This window comes from Condylura cristata, unplaced genomic scaffold (genome assembly GCF_000260355.1).
Source record: "Condylura cristata isolate star-nosed mole 26May11 unplaced genomic scaffold, ConCri1.0 scaffold00002, whole genome shotgun sequence".
NCBI lineage: Eukaryota > Metazoa > Chordata > Mammalia > Eulipotyphla > Talpidae > Condylura > Condylura cristata.
In genome coordinates, this window is record NW_004567103.1 from 12,280,991 (window position 1) to 12,297,454 (window position 16,464).

The 16,464-nt window shown below is 48.1% G+C and overlaps 1 protein-coding gene across 3 annotated transcripts in view; it reads left to right on the top strand.

Moving 5' to 3' along the window:
* The first annotated feature begins 387 nt into the window (after positions 1-387).
* The window catches only part of NHEJ1 (nonhomologous end-joining factor 1), a 76,719-nt gene continuing 60,642 nt past the window's right edge, over positions 388-16,464 (top strand). Inside the window, exons 1-6 of one of the 3 annotated variants that reach the window (XM_012724768.1) lie at positions 388-467; positions 2,340-2,447; positions 3,275-3,463; positions 3,888-4,100; positions 11,030-11,168; positions 11,732-11,790. In XM_012724768.1, the coding sequence (XP_012580222.1) occupies positions 3,287-3,463; positions 3,888-4,100; positions 11,030-11,168; positions 11,732-11,790 (588 nt within the window). In that variant the 5' untranslated portion in view covers positions 388-467; positions 2,340-2,447; positions 3,275-3,286. Of the gene's footprint in view, positions 468-1,053; positions 1,148-2,339; positions 2,448-3,274; positions 3,464-3,887; positions 4,101-11,029; positions 11,169-11,731; positions 11,791-16,464 lie in introns of those variants that run through there. The other 2 variants (XM_012724772.1, XM_012724774.1) reach the window with 2 other exon arrangements.

A 16,464-nucleotide genomic window follows, 5' to 3' on the forward strand; every position in this document is an offset into this window, starting at 1 on the left:
ATGCCTTTAAAAAACCGGAGCGCTGGTGAGGACAGCGAGCTTCGTCTAGGGAAGTTCAAACCCCTGATTTACTGGGGAGTAAAAAGAGATTGGACAGGCAGTGGGAAGGGAAGAGACAGGAGTTCACCACAAATCCACATCCGGACTCCCTCTTCAGCACCCTGTCCGAGATTCTTTCCACTCGGCCGGCGCGAGTCCAGGGAGCCTTACCACCCCGCTCCTCTCCAGCAGCAGGTCCTCGCGCCCGGGCTTGCCCCTCCAGCAACGCCCCTAACACTCCTTCAATCAGCACCCGGGCGGAGAGGCCCCGCCCACTGCGGCCGGGGCCCCGCCCCCGTGTCCCAAGACCCCGCCCGCCCGCGTATGTCAGTGGTGGGGGGGGGAATCGGCCTCTACTCTAGGCCTCTCGGTTTCGCGGGCGGGCAGGCCTGCAGTGAGGAGGGTGGAAGCTCTCGCAGCCACTCACGGTAGGTGGGTCAGGCTCGATTCGGAGCTGGGACCGGGCGGGGAGGGGCTGCCCGGACCCCGCGGCCTGGCTCGGGCTCGGGCGCCCTTCCCCTCTTAAAGGACCCGCGCGCCACGGCCGCTCCGGAGCAGGCCTCCGAGGGTGGGCGGGGCCGCGCGTGCCGCGCGTGCGCAGGCCGCCTCCCGGCTGCGAGGCGTGGCCTTTGAGGGTTGTGGGCGGGCTGTTTGGCGCTTGGACGCGCTGGGGGCGGTGGCGTAGCTCCCCAGGGCGTCGAGTGCCGCGCCTTAGCGCTGCTGGCGCAGTAGAAATAGAAGGCGGACGGCCTTCCAGTGAGGGCGGATAGAACGTGGACCCCCGCCAGGGTTCCTGGGTGGGGCAGCGGTAAAGGAAGCGAAGATCTGCCCCTAACCAGGCGGACGGGGCGTGGCCAGCTCGCAGGGGCGCTGGGGCCTTGCTGCCCTCTGCAGGACGGCGGAGGAACTGCGCTGAGAGCGCCCTACGGCCGCGGGGTGGGTCCCCGCGCAGACCTCTCTCAGGCCGCCTCGCGCTCGCCTCCCTTGGTTCTGGGATAATAAACGGGGAAATATGATTAGTGGGGTCGTTAAAGGCGGTGTTGAATGAAAAGAACAAGTTGAGATTCATTGGCCCCAGACTCAGCAGGTGTGGGAGCAGCCCTCCCAGGTCTGGAACTGTTGGTGTCAGATTATTTTTTAAAGATTTATTTATTTATACATGCAGAACTGGGGTACAGGCCAGAGGCGCAGGAGCGGTGAGAGGATTCACCAGAGACAGAGTGGGGAGCAGAACAGGCAGACTGACGAAGTACACTGCTGAGGGGGGGGAGCAGCGGGCGGGGCAGGAGAGGTCTGCTACGCCATGTGGATCACCTCTGGGGCAGGTGTTCTAACTCATGCGTAAGTGGCTTTGGCTTCTTAGTGCTGTGCTTTAACCCGCTGCGCCACCAGGGAGGGCCCGGTCTCAGATGTTTTTATGGAACCTGTTTTTGTGGGACCTCTCCCTACCCCCAGACCAAAACAAGCTGCAATACATACAGTAAAAGGGTCCTGAGCTTCCAGGCTTGCCAAAATGACAGAGTAGGATAATCCAATTTCGGTGACCTCAAATGCATACTGGGGTGCCCATGCGGAGAGAGAAAGGCTGATGACTTCGCTTGGGTTTGTCTGGTCCAGTGAAGACAAGCTTAATCATTGTTAAATGCCCCTTCTGGTGGAATGGATAATGGGAAATGTCACTGGAGTACCATTCTCCCAAAACATGGTTTTGAAGCTGCAATAATAATAATAATAATAATAATAATAATAATAATAATAATACCGGGAAATGTGTCATTATTATTATTATTTACATATTCCACCCACCTAGTGACTAAAAATTAAGTTATGTTACAAGCCCATGCTTCAAAAACTGACTCATATTGAAAGGAAAATGACGGGAGAAACAGAAGCCTGTCTACCATGTTAATGAAATTTAAGAAATTCCTATTTTTTTAAATTATTCCAAGAGTTGGGCCCTCCCTGGTGGCACAGCGGGTTAAAGCACATCAATGAGAATCTAAAGCCGCTTCCGCCTGAGTTCGATTCCCGCCTGCCGCGGAGGTGACCACATGGAGCGGCAGACCTCTCCTGACATACCCGCTGCTCCCCTCAGCAGTGTACGTCGTCGATCTGCCTGTTCTGCTCCCTGCTCTGTCTATGGTGAAGCCTCTCACCACCCCTGAGCCTCTGGCCTGTACCCCAGTTCTGTATGAATGAATAAATAAATCTTTAAAAAAAATTATTCCAAGAGTCTTCCCACCCTCACTTTGTCTTTCTAGACTGAAATAATGATTATATCACTTTTTTTTTACCCACAGGAAAAATGATCAACCTTCTTGTCAAGTAGCTACAGTCACTGAGCATCTCCTAGGTTAAACCTATTAATTTAGCTGTCGAAGTAAGCACGTTAGTTTCTAGGCATTCTGGGATGTGTACCTGGGCACCCGGGCCTGGAGGGGTTGGGGTGAGCTGGTGGAGGTTAATTCAGGATCTCACCCTCGTGCTGTGCTGGGCCCTGTGTTCATGATCTCTCAGTCCACCTTTTTAAAATGGGCTCTTCTGCTCCATTCTCTTTGATGTGTCATTGATCCTTTTGAGCATTTGGCTATGATTATGGACTTCTTCCCCCAAATATGTATATTCACATAAGAACAAAATTGCATGTAACGCCAGAGGATTCATATGCATAGGCTCTAGATGAAGAACCCCTGTTCTTCATGCACCAACACACGTGCATGAAATTTTGATACATTCTAGAGTTTTGTTTTTAGATAATCATCAAATACTTCAAATTTTCCATTCTTGATGCTTATGACTTCTGTTTAATAAGACAAGAACTGTGCCTAGATGATCTGGGAAAGGATGGTGTTCACATAGTTGTTAGGAACACGATAATGATACAACCTGAATGGTTCAGGTCTTTGTTTTGTTAAACATTATTAGTTGCAGAAACACATCAACTATGCTGTTACTTAAACACTAGAGAGGAAAGAGATTTTATTTTATGCCCTCTAGGGACTTAGTGTGGTGTGGGGAACCTCAAATTTCTAAATAGATTTTTAGTGGTGAAGAGGTGGTAAGTCGATGTTCAGCAGCTTATACATGGGGGTGAGTGAGGTAGGTAGGATATGTCAGCCCAGACCTTCTGGTTTGTAATGGAGGATTTTCACAAGATTCATTTGATCTGGGACTTTATGGCCCTGAGAGTGGTGCCCTCTTGGCTGGCAGCACCCTGGCCACTTTCCTATTCCAGATTCTCCTACAGATGGAGGAGCTGGAGCAAGGCCTGTTGATGCAGCCCTGGGCATGTCTGCAGCTTGCTGAGGACTCCCTCTTGGCCAAAGCTTGTATCACCACACAGGGCTATGCCTTGCTGGTTTCCGATCTGCAGCAGGTGTGGCATGAACAAGTGGACTCCAGTGTGGTCAGCCAGCGAGCCAAGGTGAGTGCGAGGGAAGTGTGGCCGGAGGGTGGTGTGGACAGCATCTCTTTCCTCGTGAAGGCTGGGGGACAGGAACATTACACCAGCTTGCAGGTTGTCAAGGAAGGTCAAGTCAGGTTGAGGAATTCCAGGTAATGTCCTGCACTTCTACCTGTAGTAGTCTACATATAGGTGTGTGTGCGTGCACACACGTGTGTATTAGCTTCCGTACTGCATGTATTGTCAGGCAAAATTGAGAAAAAGTGAGTTGATCTCTGTGACTGTGACTCTTTGTTTCCTTCTTTTCCCGCCTGGTGGTTTTGAGACCCTCCTCCCCCTCCATGCCTGCGGCCTTCACGCTATGCAGAGTTTTCCTTTGGAGTTACTTAGAGGGAATCGTTTCCTTTTATCCCTCTCACGCTGGGCCCTTCTGCTGTCTTTTTAGGAACTGAACAAGCGTCTGACTGCCCCTCCTGCTGCCTTTCTCCGTCGTTTGGATGATCTGCTTCGTCCGTTGTTGAAGGACAGCTCCTGTCCCTGCGAAGCCACGTTCTCCTGTGAGCGTGTGGCAGACACTCTGATGCTGCGGGTGCGGAGTAAGCTTGCTGGGCTCCCTTTCTACTGGGATTTCCATTGCAGCCTGGCCGGTCCTTCTCTGGTGAGTGCGATACGAATTTGGGGTGGGGAAAGGGCTGTCATTGCTATGAGGTGAAGCTTTGATTGCTCTTATTTATTTTTTTTGCAACCTCAATTTGAAGATTTTCTCCAATAGAAAACTGTCCTTGACTAGGCAAAGACAAAAAGGGATCTTGACTGGTACATCTTTTCCTTGCAACGGGAACAAATTTGGTTACATGCTTTATTGGATGCTTTTATCATGACTTTATTCAGCAGTTATCAAGCCTCTATTATGGACTAATTGTTGGATGTCCAGACCTAAAACCATACAGCCTATTTCTGGAATTCATAATCTAGTGGGAAGACAGGCAGAAACAAGGATAATGTGCAGTGAGTTCTTTACCTGAGGTAAGCCCAGGATGAGTAGGAAATGATGGGGAGAAAATAAAGAGGTCACTATAGGCAAGAGTGGATGTGGGGAGTTTATGTGACTATAGGGAGTCGTGAGCATGAGGTAGGCAGTGGCCAGATATGCAAGATCTTCAGATCTTTGAGGAGTCTCATGAGCTTGAGTTTTATTGAGGAAGTCACAGAGGACTCATTGAAAAATTGTGAGCAGGGATTTAACATGATCCAAATTAGGAAATTATCTAGATCACACCAGCAGTGGGTAGAGTGTATACGAGTGTTAGGTCTTCCTTGAACATTATCTCAGCACTTAATCCTCAGAACTGTCCTGCAGGATAAGTACTAGTATCCCAGTTTTTCAGAGTAAGAAACTGAGATGGAAGGTGATTTGTCCAGAGTCATCAGCTTACTGATGAATGAGCTGGAGTTTGACTTTCAGGTACTACACTTTGAAAACCCCCTTTCAGGGACTAGGAAGATAACATCCTTCGCTGACTTGTAGCTCTGTAGGTCCCAAGGACTTTTATTAGAAATTAGTTATTAATAGTTGATAGGTATGTTAAGAACTGGTTTGCAGGTGCTTACTGCTGTGTGTCCTTTCCAGAGTATTATAGAAACAGAGGTTGCCTCAATTGATGGTGTCAAAGGAGAGGGTCTTCTAGGAGATGCTTCAGGGTTCAGTTTTATCAGCAGAGAGAGAGCAGCGGCCATTGCCACTTATCTCCCTTTAGTTTCCAGAGGTGATGCGATGCTATAGCATCATTAGGGTGAATAGAACAGGGGTTTTGAAAAGCTTCTCTCATGTTTATTTTTGATCTTGAACCCTGTAAAGCTACACTTGTTTGTTAGGAGAATTATGCCTCTTAAATATATTTTAAAGGCCAATCAAAAGTGCTTACAAGATGGTATTTCCTCACATTTGTTGATTTTAATTGATTTTCTTGTGAAATTTTCCATCCTGCTTTATCGCTTACGGGTTTTGCCAAAACCCATGTAATTTTTAAAATTGCCGCCAGGAGGCGCTGCTCCCTCAAGAAGGCGTCCTGGACTGCTTTTGGGAGGCTGTGGAGCCTCGTGTCCTGTTTTACAGTGCTAGGAATTCCTAACAGTGAGATTGGGGAGGCAGCTCTCCTTGGAGGCTGATGGGCTTGAGCAGTTTTCTTCCTTCGAAAGATTATAGTAAAAATACTTGTATGATGATGTCATAATTGAAAAAATATGTAAAGAGAAAAGTAAATGGCAAATTTCTTTAATTGGGGAGCTGCCATAAGAAAACGGGTGACAGTATTTAGAATGGAATGAGCCTTGGTTGGCTAACTATTGATTAGCAGTCGTGCTTTATGTTAACATAAGATGTTTATTATTAAAAGAAGAAGGATGCCATCTCAGGGGATTCCATCCCAAAGCTGAAGGAAGCTTTATAAAGGGAAAATGTGAAAGCCAGTGGGCAGATGCTGTCTCAGGCTTGTGTGAGTGTGTGTGTGTGTGTGTGTGTGTGTCTTGGTGTCGGTGAGGTTACACAGGCATACTTTTTGTTACTCATTCTTGTAGTTGTTTTAATTTTTTTGAATGAGTAATTCATACAAAAGGCAAACATTTTCAAATGTTTCAAAGCATCTAAGGATAGATGTTGATAAAAATAGATTTCTGTCCTCTTTTTCAGTCCCTCATTTTCCTTGTCTGAAGCAACTACTAATATCTTAAGTTCCTAAGGAAAGCGGTATGTTGGCGCGTCTGTTTGCATGTGTATGCTCGCTCGTGTGTTTGTGTTGTATTTCCCCAAGGGGCAGCTCTTCACACTGTTCAGTTCCTTGCCTTTTTCTTTTCTTTTTTAAGGTATATTTATGTATGCATACAGAACTAGGGTACAGGCCAGAGGTTCAGGGGCTGTGAAAGGATTCACCAGAGACAGAGTGGGGAGCAGAACAGGCAGATGGATGAAGTACACTGCTGAGCGGAGCTGTGGACGGGTCAGGAGAGGTCTGCTGCGCCATGTGGGTCACCTCTAGGGCGGGGATTGAATTCACCCTGAAGTGGCTGCAGCCAGCTTGCAGTGCTGCACTTTAACCTCCTGCACCACCAAGGAGGGCCTGCCTTTTTCTTTTAATTACAGAATTTAGATCATTCATAACAGTATACCAAGAACACCTGACTTCATCTTTTTAAAACTTTTTTCCTTCAGGTTTTTAAGTGGCAACATAGCATGTTATTTAATGAGTACATCCATACTTATTTAATTGATCTGTTTCTAATAGGTACTTAAGTTGTTTCCATTGTTTTGTTGATCCATATAGTGAAGAACCTTGTACTTTTTCTGCTTATAAACATATGACTCAATTCCTAAAAGTGGAATAGCTGAGTCAGGGAGTATTTGTACCTTTAATCTCTCTCACCTAACTGGCTTCCAGGGAAATTGTGCAGCTTAACTCCTACCGCCATACAGAGTAGGGGAACACCTTATCCTCCTCCCTCTTCTGCCCAGTGTACTCACATTAATAATTTAATGTTCTTGGTCTCTGCAGCACATTATGGAATACATAAAGCCCCAGGTCTCTGCCTCCAGACACTGAGCGCATTTCTATTTCTGGCCAGCTCCTCTTCATCTCCTCCTTCCCATTCTCTGTTCTTTTTAGAACTTAATGCATTTCTTGCTATTCCATATTTTGACTTTCAAATTTATCACCATTTTATGATTCCTAAGAGACACTCCAAAATCATTATTTTGTGGTAGAAAGAACATAGGCTTTGGAACCAGCAGACCTGAATTTGTAGCTGAACTCCACCACTATGACAATTTATGTTTCCTGGGACAAGTTATTACTGAATTTTTTTTGGAGACTTGGCTTCTTTAGCCATTAAATGGAGGTGCCACCTGCAGCCATAAAGTGGATCGCGAGGACTGTGTAAGAGGTAGGTAACATGACTTAACTGCAGCATGATCGTGGCCTATTAGAGCAAATATTCCAACTCCTAAATTGTCTTTGGAAAAAAGACAAGCACCACGAGAATATCTGGAATGAAGCCATTTTCACATCTCGCTTCTGTCAGAGCTGGGACCAACTCTAGGTCTCCTAACTCCCAGTCTGTTCCCTTCCTCACTGTAGCTCTGCCTGATATGATTCATCTTGGAATTGATAACTGTCATTCTTCTCTCCTGCCTATGACTTGTAAACATTTCTATGGGAAATCTGAAGTCTTAGGAGAAATTATAAATAGCTTTTCCTCTGGACAAGACTGGCAACTTCTATATCCACCACACTTCCTGATCTCTTAAGTGTTATGAGCTTTCTCAGGGCAGAGGTCTTCCAGGGTCAGAGCGTGTGGTAGACACCCCGTGGGTGTTTCTTGAATCGACTTTGAATGTGCGTGGCCTCCTTATATTGCTCTCTGAAATGAAGGGAGCATGGGGTTTTTCCTTGTGAATCTGCTTTGAGATCTGTTATTTCAGCCATTGTCTTGTTCTAAGTAACTGACTGAGCCAGTTCATCTGATTTTGAAGTGCGTTATATCCTAATGATTCAAAGTGGCATAATCCATTTATTTGAGATGTTGAAATATTTACTAGTGATATATATATATTTTATATATTCTCTATTATACCTACATATATATTAAATATATTCAATATGTATATCTATATATCTATCTATCTATCTATCTATCTATATATATATATATAAATCCTAGAGATAATTTTCGGTGCCTGCTGTGGCATTACTTTATTTTATTAGATGTAGCATTGACTATAAACCGCTTCTCATTGTGTTTCCTGTTGTCATATTATTGACCACCACTCAAAGAAGTTGAGGTGGCTTTGCAGGAGACACTGGTTATTCTTTTTCTTTTTTAAAGATTTATTTTATTTACGCATACAGAACTGGGGTACAGGCCAGGGTGCAGGCATGGTGAGAGGCTTCACCAGAGACAGAATAGGGAGCAGAGCAGGCCAACTGACAAAGTACATTGCTGAGGGGAGCAGTGGATGAGACTAGAAAGGTCTGCTGTGCCATGGGGGTCAGCTGGGATCGAACTCATGCTGCAGTAGCTGCAGATAGCTTCATGGTGCTGTATCTTAACCCCTTGAGCCAGCAGGGAGGACCCAAGATTCGTTGGGAGTTTCTGTTATTTGAGTGCTAACGCCAAATGCGTGGAGATGTTGCTTGGTTAGTAATGGCAGTTATTTTCTTTTCCTCCCCCTACTCCCTTTTTAAAAGATGATTTAAGACCCTCCCTGGTGGCGCAGAGGGTTAGGACGCAGCACTGCAAGCTAGCCACAGCCACTTCGGTGTGAGTTCAATCCCCTGCCCTGGAGGTGACCCACATAGCACAGCAGACCTCTCCTGTCTCACCCGCTGCTCCCCTCAGCAGTGTACTTCATCCATCTGCCTGTTCTGCTCCCTGCTCTGTCTCTGGTGAATCCTCTCACCCCCCTGCACCTCTGGCCTATACCCCAGTTCTGTATGAATAAATAAATAAATCTTTAAAAAAAAAGATGACTTGAAAACATTTTAAAATTAACTTTATTTTCTTTAATTTTGTTACTTTTTTTTTTTATCGTATAATGGTTTACAACACTGTATATGACTTAGAAGTATAGGTTCACCACACCAAGCCCACCACCAAGGCACCTATAGTGTCCGCCCTAATCCGCTGGTACCCCTGGCCCTCTTTGCTTCCCACTTCTCCCTCTCTTCCTGTGATAAACAATGGTAATTATTTTCAACTCAACCCACCAACACAGGCATGTTTTTGTATATTTATTCACCTGTTTTTCCTCCTAATCTACATTGGACAGGGCAAAACAACTCCATTGGGGGCTCCCTATTGGCACTGCATTTAAAGTCTCAGCACTGTCAGCTACTGTGGCATGAATTTCATCCCTGATGCCTGGCCAGGGACCTGACCCACATGGCACAGCAGACCTCTCTTGTCTCGCCTGCTATTCCCCTCAGCAGTGTATTTCAGTCGATTTGCCTATTCTGCTCCCCACTGTCCCTGGTGAATCGTCTCACACAGCCCCCCCACACCTCTGGCCTATACCCCAGTTCTTGTATGCATAAATAAATAAAATAAATATTTTTTTTAAAAAAGAAAACAAACAGCCCCTAAGACAGATGGTTGGATCGAAAGCAGGTATATTTTTCCAAAGCAGAACTTCTGGCACATTCTGAACACTGCTTACTGAGGCTTCCGTTGTACTAAGCACCTGAGCTGGGAGTCGGCTGCAGTCTAGGCTGGATTGCCTTCTGGCCTTCACGTGCCCCAGTGCCCTGCATTTCTTGGCTCCTGGTGCCAATGCAGCCCTAACCTCCATCCCCCGCCCGGCAACAAAACTCCAGCTTGTCTCCTTTTCTAATCTGTTTTTGGGTAAATGTGGAAAGAAGTCTCCTCAGTTTGAGCTGTAGTGTAGTTGGAGCTTGTAGTAGTAAACTTTACTAGAAACGTACGGAAAGTGGAAATGCAGTCTCAAGAGTCTGGTCTTGATGCAGCTGACTGTGGCTTGCACATCTGATGGAATGTTCCAGCACCTGCCCTTGGCTTTTGGCCTGGGTGGGGTATTTTGTCTGAGATACCCTTCAGGTCTAGTGCAGAGGGTGGCACCCTGTCGTGACGGCCCAGATCTGGCTGGCTGCCATTTTTGGCAAAGTGATATCAGAACACAGTCACCTCCATGATCACGTGTTTCGGTGACTGTGTGGCAGGGACTGTGTGGGCCACAGAACCAGTCTGCTGACCTCTGATCTAGGACATGTCTTCCTAGTGTCTCCTTTGATTCCTCTCCATGGGGGAAGGGGAAGGAACTCTGATAAAATCTCCTGAGCCACAAATAGATGATTGATTTTAGTTATTTTCTTTGACAGGCTAATGGACACCTTGTGTGGTCATATTCGGTTGTTATGCTGTGTAGCTATCCATTATCAGGGAGAGCTCCGTCCTGGCTGTACCGCAGTCCGGCTGCGCTTGCATCCTTCCTACCCCTTGCTGAGAGCAAGGTGTGCGTGGGGGTTGGTGTGTCCTTCCTAGACTGTCTCTTGGTGGCTGACTTGCTTCTGTTACAACATTGATCTTAGACTGCGGCATGTGTGGGACAGGTCAAACTCTGAGCAGCTTCTGGGCTCCCATCAGCCCTGAAATGACTCTTAATTTGGGTTTGGATCTAGTTGGACTTTCAGAGCTCTACTCCCTCTGGATTTTTGTTTTCTGCTACCAGATTGTATCTTAGCTGCACCTATTTTCTGCTCTTGTCTCCAGAGTCAGTACTTTCCTCTTATCAACTCTACCACACCTTTCTCTTGAAGTCACAACTCCAGGTTATCTATTCATGAGCATCTTTTATTATTCCCACCATTTTATCTGTGCCACAGAGAAACCCTTGAACCCCCTTCATGTACTTCGATTATAATATATGTGTTTACATCCATGGGAGTGGGGTGCCTCCCTGTGTCACTCCAGGTGCCGGTGAAAACATTAATTCTTCGGTGTTTTTTCTGCTGCCTAGTGTGCGCTAGGAACACTCTGCATGCATTCATTTCTGGCTAATGGATGTCTTTCCCATGGAAGGTCTCCCAGCACTTGATTCGCCCTCTGATGGGCATGAGCCTGGCGCTGCAGCACCAAGTGAGGGAGTTAGTGACCCTACTGCACAGGAAGGACCTGGAGCTCCAGGACTACCGGGAGAGCGGGGCTGCGCTGAGCCGAGGTGCGGGGATGTGCATGGAGGAGCTGGGGGTGGGGAGGGGGTGGCCCAGATAGCCACAGCCACAGGGGCTGGAAAGGCGCTAGAGAGGCGCTCCCCAGGGTGGGTGCTGGCTCTGGCCTGGAGACCCGATGCCAGGCGACCCTTTTCTCTGCCTCGAGTACCTGGCTGGTGCCCAAGTGGACAACAGTCGTGGTCACCGAGTCCAGACATGCCCTATGCAGTGGCAGAGAGAGGTCTTGGCAAGGGGCCAGTGGCAGTACAGAGCTGTAAGAGGCAGCGCGGCTTGGGACTCAAAGAAGCTGCATAGCTCCACTCAGAATCAAAATTCAGTCTGACCTTCGCCTTGGCGTCTGGAAAAGCTCCCGGGGCGCATGCTGCCCCCAGTCCTGTCCCTGGCCACCCCCCTCTCCCACACTTGCCCACCTGCTCTCACCCCCTCCCTCTGGCCCTGGCACCTCTGCTGCTCCATCTTCCCCAAGAAGCTTTAGGCCCTCTCCCTCTCCATTTGCAGGTAGGAGGCACATAGTACAACTCACAGTTCTTTCTATTCCTTCTCATTACAGATCGTTTGAAGACAGAGCCATTTGAAGAAGATTCCTTCTCGGAACAGTTTATGGCAGAGGTAGTGTGTGTGTGGCTTCCTTTCTCCGGTCACCTCCCGTCACTCCCCCTGCCTAGGCGCCAGAGCTGTGGCTTGCATCTGGGTGTTAGTTTGCTGCTCTGGTTAAAGAGCCTTTTTCTGTTGCCCAAAGAAAGTCTGATAAGGCTTGTGAGGTGCCCAGGGAGGAAAGAGGGGTGAGGGGAAGAGGATGTAAAAGGCAAAAGTGGGATGATGAACATTTGTGAAACAGCTCTGTTAGATTTAGGAATTTCTAACCTTGAAAGCTTGGATGACCAGGTGTTCACGTCTTGCTTGTTGGTACCTGAGCGCAGGTCTGGACAGTGGTGCCAGGGCCAGTCTGTGACAGGTCCCTTCAGCATCCACAGTAGAAGAACAAACACACAAGGCTACCAGCTGGGCGCTGTCTTGTGGGCATAGTAGGCTGTGGAAAATCACAGTGTTTATACAGGGGCTGGCAAAGAAATGAATGGGGAGTAGATAATTGTGGCCTGTCAGAAGCTCCTGCCTAGGCTTCCCTTCTAAGGGTTGAACTTGGCCAAAGGAAACATCAACTCAATGCACAACAGGAGGGGCATTAATAATAGTGACCTTTGATAATGCCAGTCAATATTGATCTTCTCCTCTAGCCCTTCTGGGACTTGTTGGTTGTACACTTAGTACCTTACTATTATTGCCTTACTTTCTAATTATACGTGTTACCCAGGCTGGGACTCATCCATGTAAGTAAATAATGCTGCGGTGATATGCGATGTCTGCTCACACTTCTGTTTTGCTGTCTAGGTGAGCTTGTGGGCTTCCGTAGGCAGGACTGCGACATACACGTCTTCTGAACGTGAGATTAGCACTTTCACACGGTTCCCACAAGCAGGCGTATTGACCTGGAAACGTCCCTTCTGCTGCTGCCTGTGGAACAGTGATCCATGCTTAGGTTCTTAATGCTAAGAACAAGAAGTCCTAAGACTTGAGCATCCAGTCCATGTACTGGAGCAGTTGTAATTCTGGGGAGAGGGAAAGTATGTATTTCTAAGTCCTGAAGCAAAATGGTCGACACGTCTTGTGGGAAAGACTGTTAGACTGACCTGTCACACAAGGCGCTGTCCCAGGCCAGCTTCCTCGGACAGCCTCCCCTGCCCACGGGCGTGGGGTGTAGGGGTTAACCTAGACCTGGGCTGGCATGCGACCTGCTCAGCCCTAGTTAACAAAGCAGGACTTAGCCTTAGTCCAGAAGAAAGGCCCTTCCTGATCTCTGCCTGCATCCCCATCTGCCTTGGTTCCTTGCCCATTTTCTTCAGGTATTTATGCTTCCGTGTAGGGAGCAGCTTTGAATTGCTGAAAATGTGGTTTTCTCTAGTTGTGATGTCTTTGCACACATTGGTCTTGTCTCTATCTCTGTAACTTGTATTGGTGTTTTCAGCGTCCCTTTTAGCTTAATCAGAATATCTTTCCAGATACACCTTGTGAGCATAATTCTTACCTGCTACTATCATGCCTTGGTTCATACCTCTGTTGTACCACAGAACTTTGTAGCACCACTGTTGATATGTCTGCATAGCATGTTTTTCCTCTTCACTAATCTATATTCTTTGAGGGCCTTGCTGAACGTATTTCTACATAGTGCCTAGAAGTAGTAGGTGCCCAATAAACATGAGGTTGAGTATGTTGACAGGTCTGTGCCAGGGAGCAGTTAGAAGGGCAGTGTGGCCTATGGTTGTTAGAACTATATTTGGGTTCTTGGTTATTCTCCTGGTTTATTTTACAGGTTTGGATAAATAATTTCTCTCAGAGTCTCTATTTTCTTATTTTATTTTTTAAGATTTATTTATTTATTTAGACAAACAGAACTGGGGTACAGGCCAGGGGTGGTGAGAGAATTCCCCAGAGACAGAGTGGGGAGCAGAACAGGCAGATCAACAAAGTTAACTGCTGAGGAGAGCAGAGGGTGAGACAGGAGAGGTCTGCTGTCACCTCTGGGGCTGGGGGTAGAACTCGCACTGAAGCAGCTGTGGCTAGCTTGCAGTGCTGCATCCTTACCCATTGTGCCCCCAGGGAGGGCCTCTATTTTCTCTTTTAAAATAGGAGGCCCCCCCTACTTTGAAGTTGCAGGATGGCGGTACCCTGCAGTTCACTGAGAAAGTCCTAGAACCTTGGTTCTAACCCGGGAGAGGCATTAGTGTTTTGGAACCAACTGCTTCAAGATTACTGGTCCTTTAGGTACTGGGTGGGTCACACTCAAACCACATAGGCTTGTAGAATTTTAATATATTTGGAGAGGAGAGTGTTGTAGCTTCGTAGGTGAAGAAACTGGGCCTCAGGGGCAGTGGCTTGTTGAAGGTCAGATAGCTGCAGCTGGCTGTGTGGACTCCCACAGCCCTTGACTCATGGTCCGGGATTATCCCCACTTTGTTTCGCGCCCAATGGGCTGTGCACGCTGACAGGGGACAGTTCAGGGCTCGGACAGTGTGGAATTCTTGTGACCTTTGGGTTCTTACACTGGCTTCTACTGTCCTGCAGAGCTGTTAGAGCCAAGCGTTCTTCCTACCAGGCCTGTAGAAATTGTGGCCTCTGCTTCTTTTCAGTTACTCTGCTTGCCTGGGGGCCTACAAACAGGACACAGAGGGGTCATGGGGTCACCCAAGACTGAGCGGAAAGGATGTGCCATCAAAATAAGCAGCACAGGAAAATAAATAAACCAGGGGCAGAGAGCTTGTGCTGAGGCACTCGGGGGCCAGGGCTGATGTCAGAGGGCCATGTGGTCAGCGCCCATGTCTGTTTGTCCTGGTTCTCGCTGGGATTTGCTCGGCGAGAGGCCAGAGAGATGGAGCACCTAGGGGTGGAAGGCCAGGAGGTTTCTGGATGAATAAGGCCAGGAAAAATATTTAAGGATTGAACAGGGGTTACTTCTCTGTGATTGGTCCTTTTGTTCTTCCTCCCTCCCCCACCCCAAGAACCTCTGATTTTTCACTTCCAGGGAGCCCAAATGCACCAACTGATGGCAGCTTGGGTAGAGGGGGAGTATTGGCAGTGACCATTCAAGGTGGGGCTGGGTGGGTGGCCACAGGCCAGGTCCTCATAGATGGCACAGCCCCATAGAAAGCATCCCCAGGGCCTAAGGGCAGAGAAGCGCTTCGGGTGGGAGCCCAGTTGAGTCATGTGGACAATGATTGCATGGCGGGAGCGCCATGTTACCAGGACGCTTCGGAGGAGTTGGCCAGCATGGCCCATCTCAGTCTAGTCCACTGGAGGGAGTTCCTTCCCCTGGCCCTGTCATGCTTCTCTCTCTCCATCTGGTTGCCATCAGGCTGTGTGGCTGCTGGCGGACTCTTTATTTATTTATCCCGGTGTAATGGGGTGAGGAGGGAGCTGGCCCAAGGCTGGCATTCCGAGGCCATGCCACTGAGCCACAGGCGGTTTGCAAGGGTGTGTGAGTCACTGGGGCTGCATGCTGCTCAAACCAGACGCGGCCAGGCCTGGGACAGCAGCAGCCCAAAATAGAGCCCCGCCCGCTGCAGCTGGCAACCCCGGCTGGGAATCAGCCTTTGACGCCAGAGCCGGGGCTGTTGCATGAAGCTGGCTTCCTTAGGGAGGGGCCTTAGCGAGATATACAGATGTTGGAGTTCTCTCCGTCTCTGCCCTCAGAGGGGGTATGCGACCTGTCCCTCCCGCGGCTGCATTCGGAATGCTTTGTGAGTCTTACGCCGTCTGTTCAGTCTACTACTTTAACTGATTTCTTGGTTAAGGTATTATGTATTTAGCGTTACGTAACTATAGTTAACATTGATTTGACTCAGCATCCTAAATGTAGCCTAAATGAGGCAGCCTGTCTCATTTTAGTTACTATCTTCATCCCTGTCTGGTTGCAGCCTCCTTCTAGAGCAGATCCTTCAAGCTATGAAGACAGTCATTGCTGTTCTTAGGGAGCTAGAGGTTATATTAGGGACACCTGGGAAGATGGGGTGCCCTTTGACCTCAGCATAGTGTCCTGCTAGTTCATTCACGGGCAGTTTCTACCTGGCTTCCGGAGCAGATTCTGTGCCCTTTACCTGCTGCTTAAATGTCAGTGCTGCGCAGGGTTGTATCCTTGACCTTCACCTTTCACTCTCTCTTGGGGTTAGTGCCTCCACACCCCACTTTCAGCTCTCGCTAGTCTACCAGTGTCACCAGGGCCAGCTCTCCACTGTGCTTCAGGCCCGTAGCTTTCTGCATGTTTGACATCCCCACCTGGCCGTGCCACCTGCTGTGCCTGATCAGGCTCCCAAATTGTTCACCTGCTCCCCCAAACCTGTGTCCTTTCTTAGAGATCTTCTCGTGGAGCAACTGTTCAGCTTTCTAAGGTGGGGACTTGGGAGTTGGCGCTTTTCTCTTTGTCTCTTCGAAAGCCTAACTTGTCCACGATCTTTGGAATCTGTTGTACTTCTCTGTGCCGGCTGCCTTAGGTTGGCCACCTCTCCCACATTATCATCATCATCATCATTATTATTAATTATTATTACTATTATTTGGTTTGCCCACACTGCCTAACTTGTCTCCCAGGCCGTCCTTACTCCCCTCCAGTTGACCTGGCAGTGATGTCGGAGTGATCATTCAGAAACAGAAGACTGATGATGTGACTCTGTGGCTGCAAGTCCATTCGTGGCTTTCTGCTGCTTCAGAGTAACGTTCGCCTTCCTTGCCGGC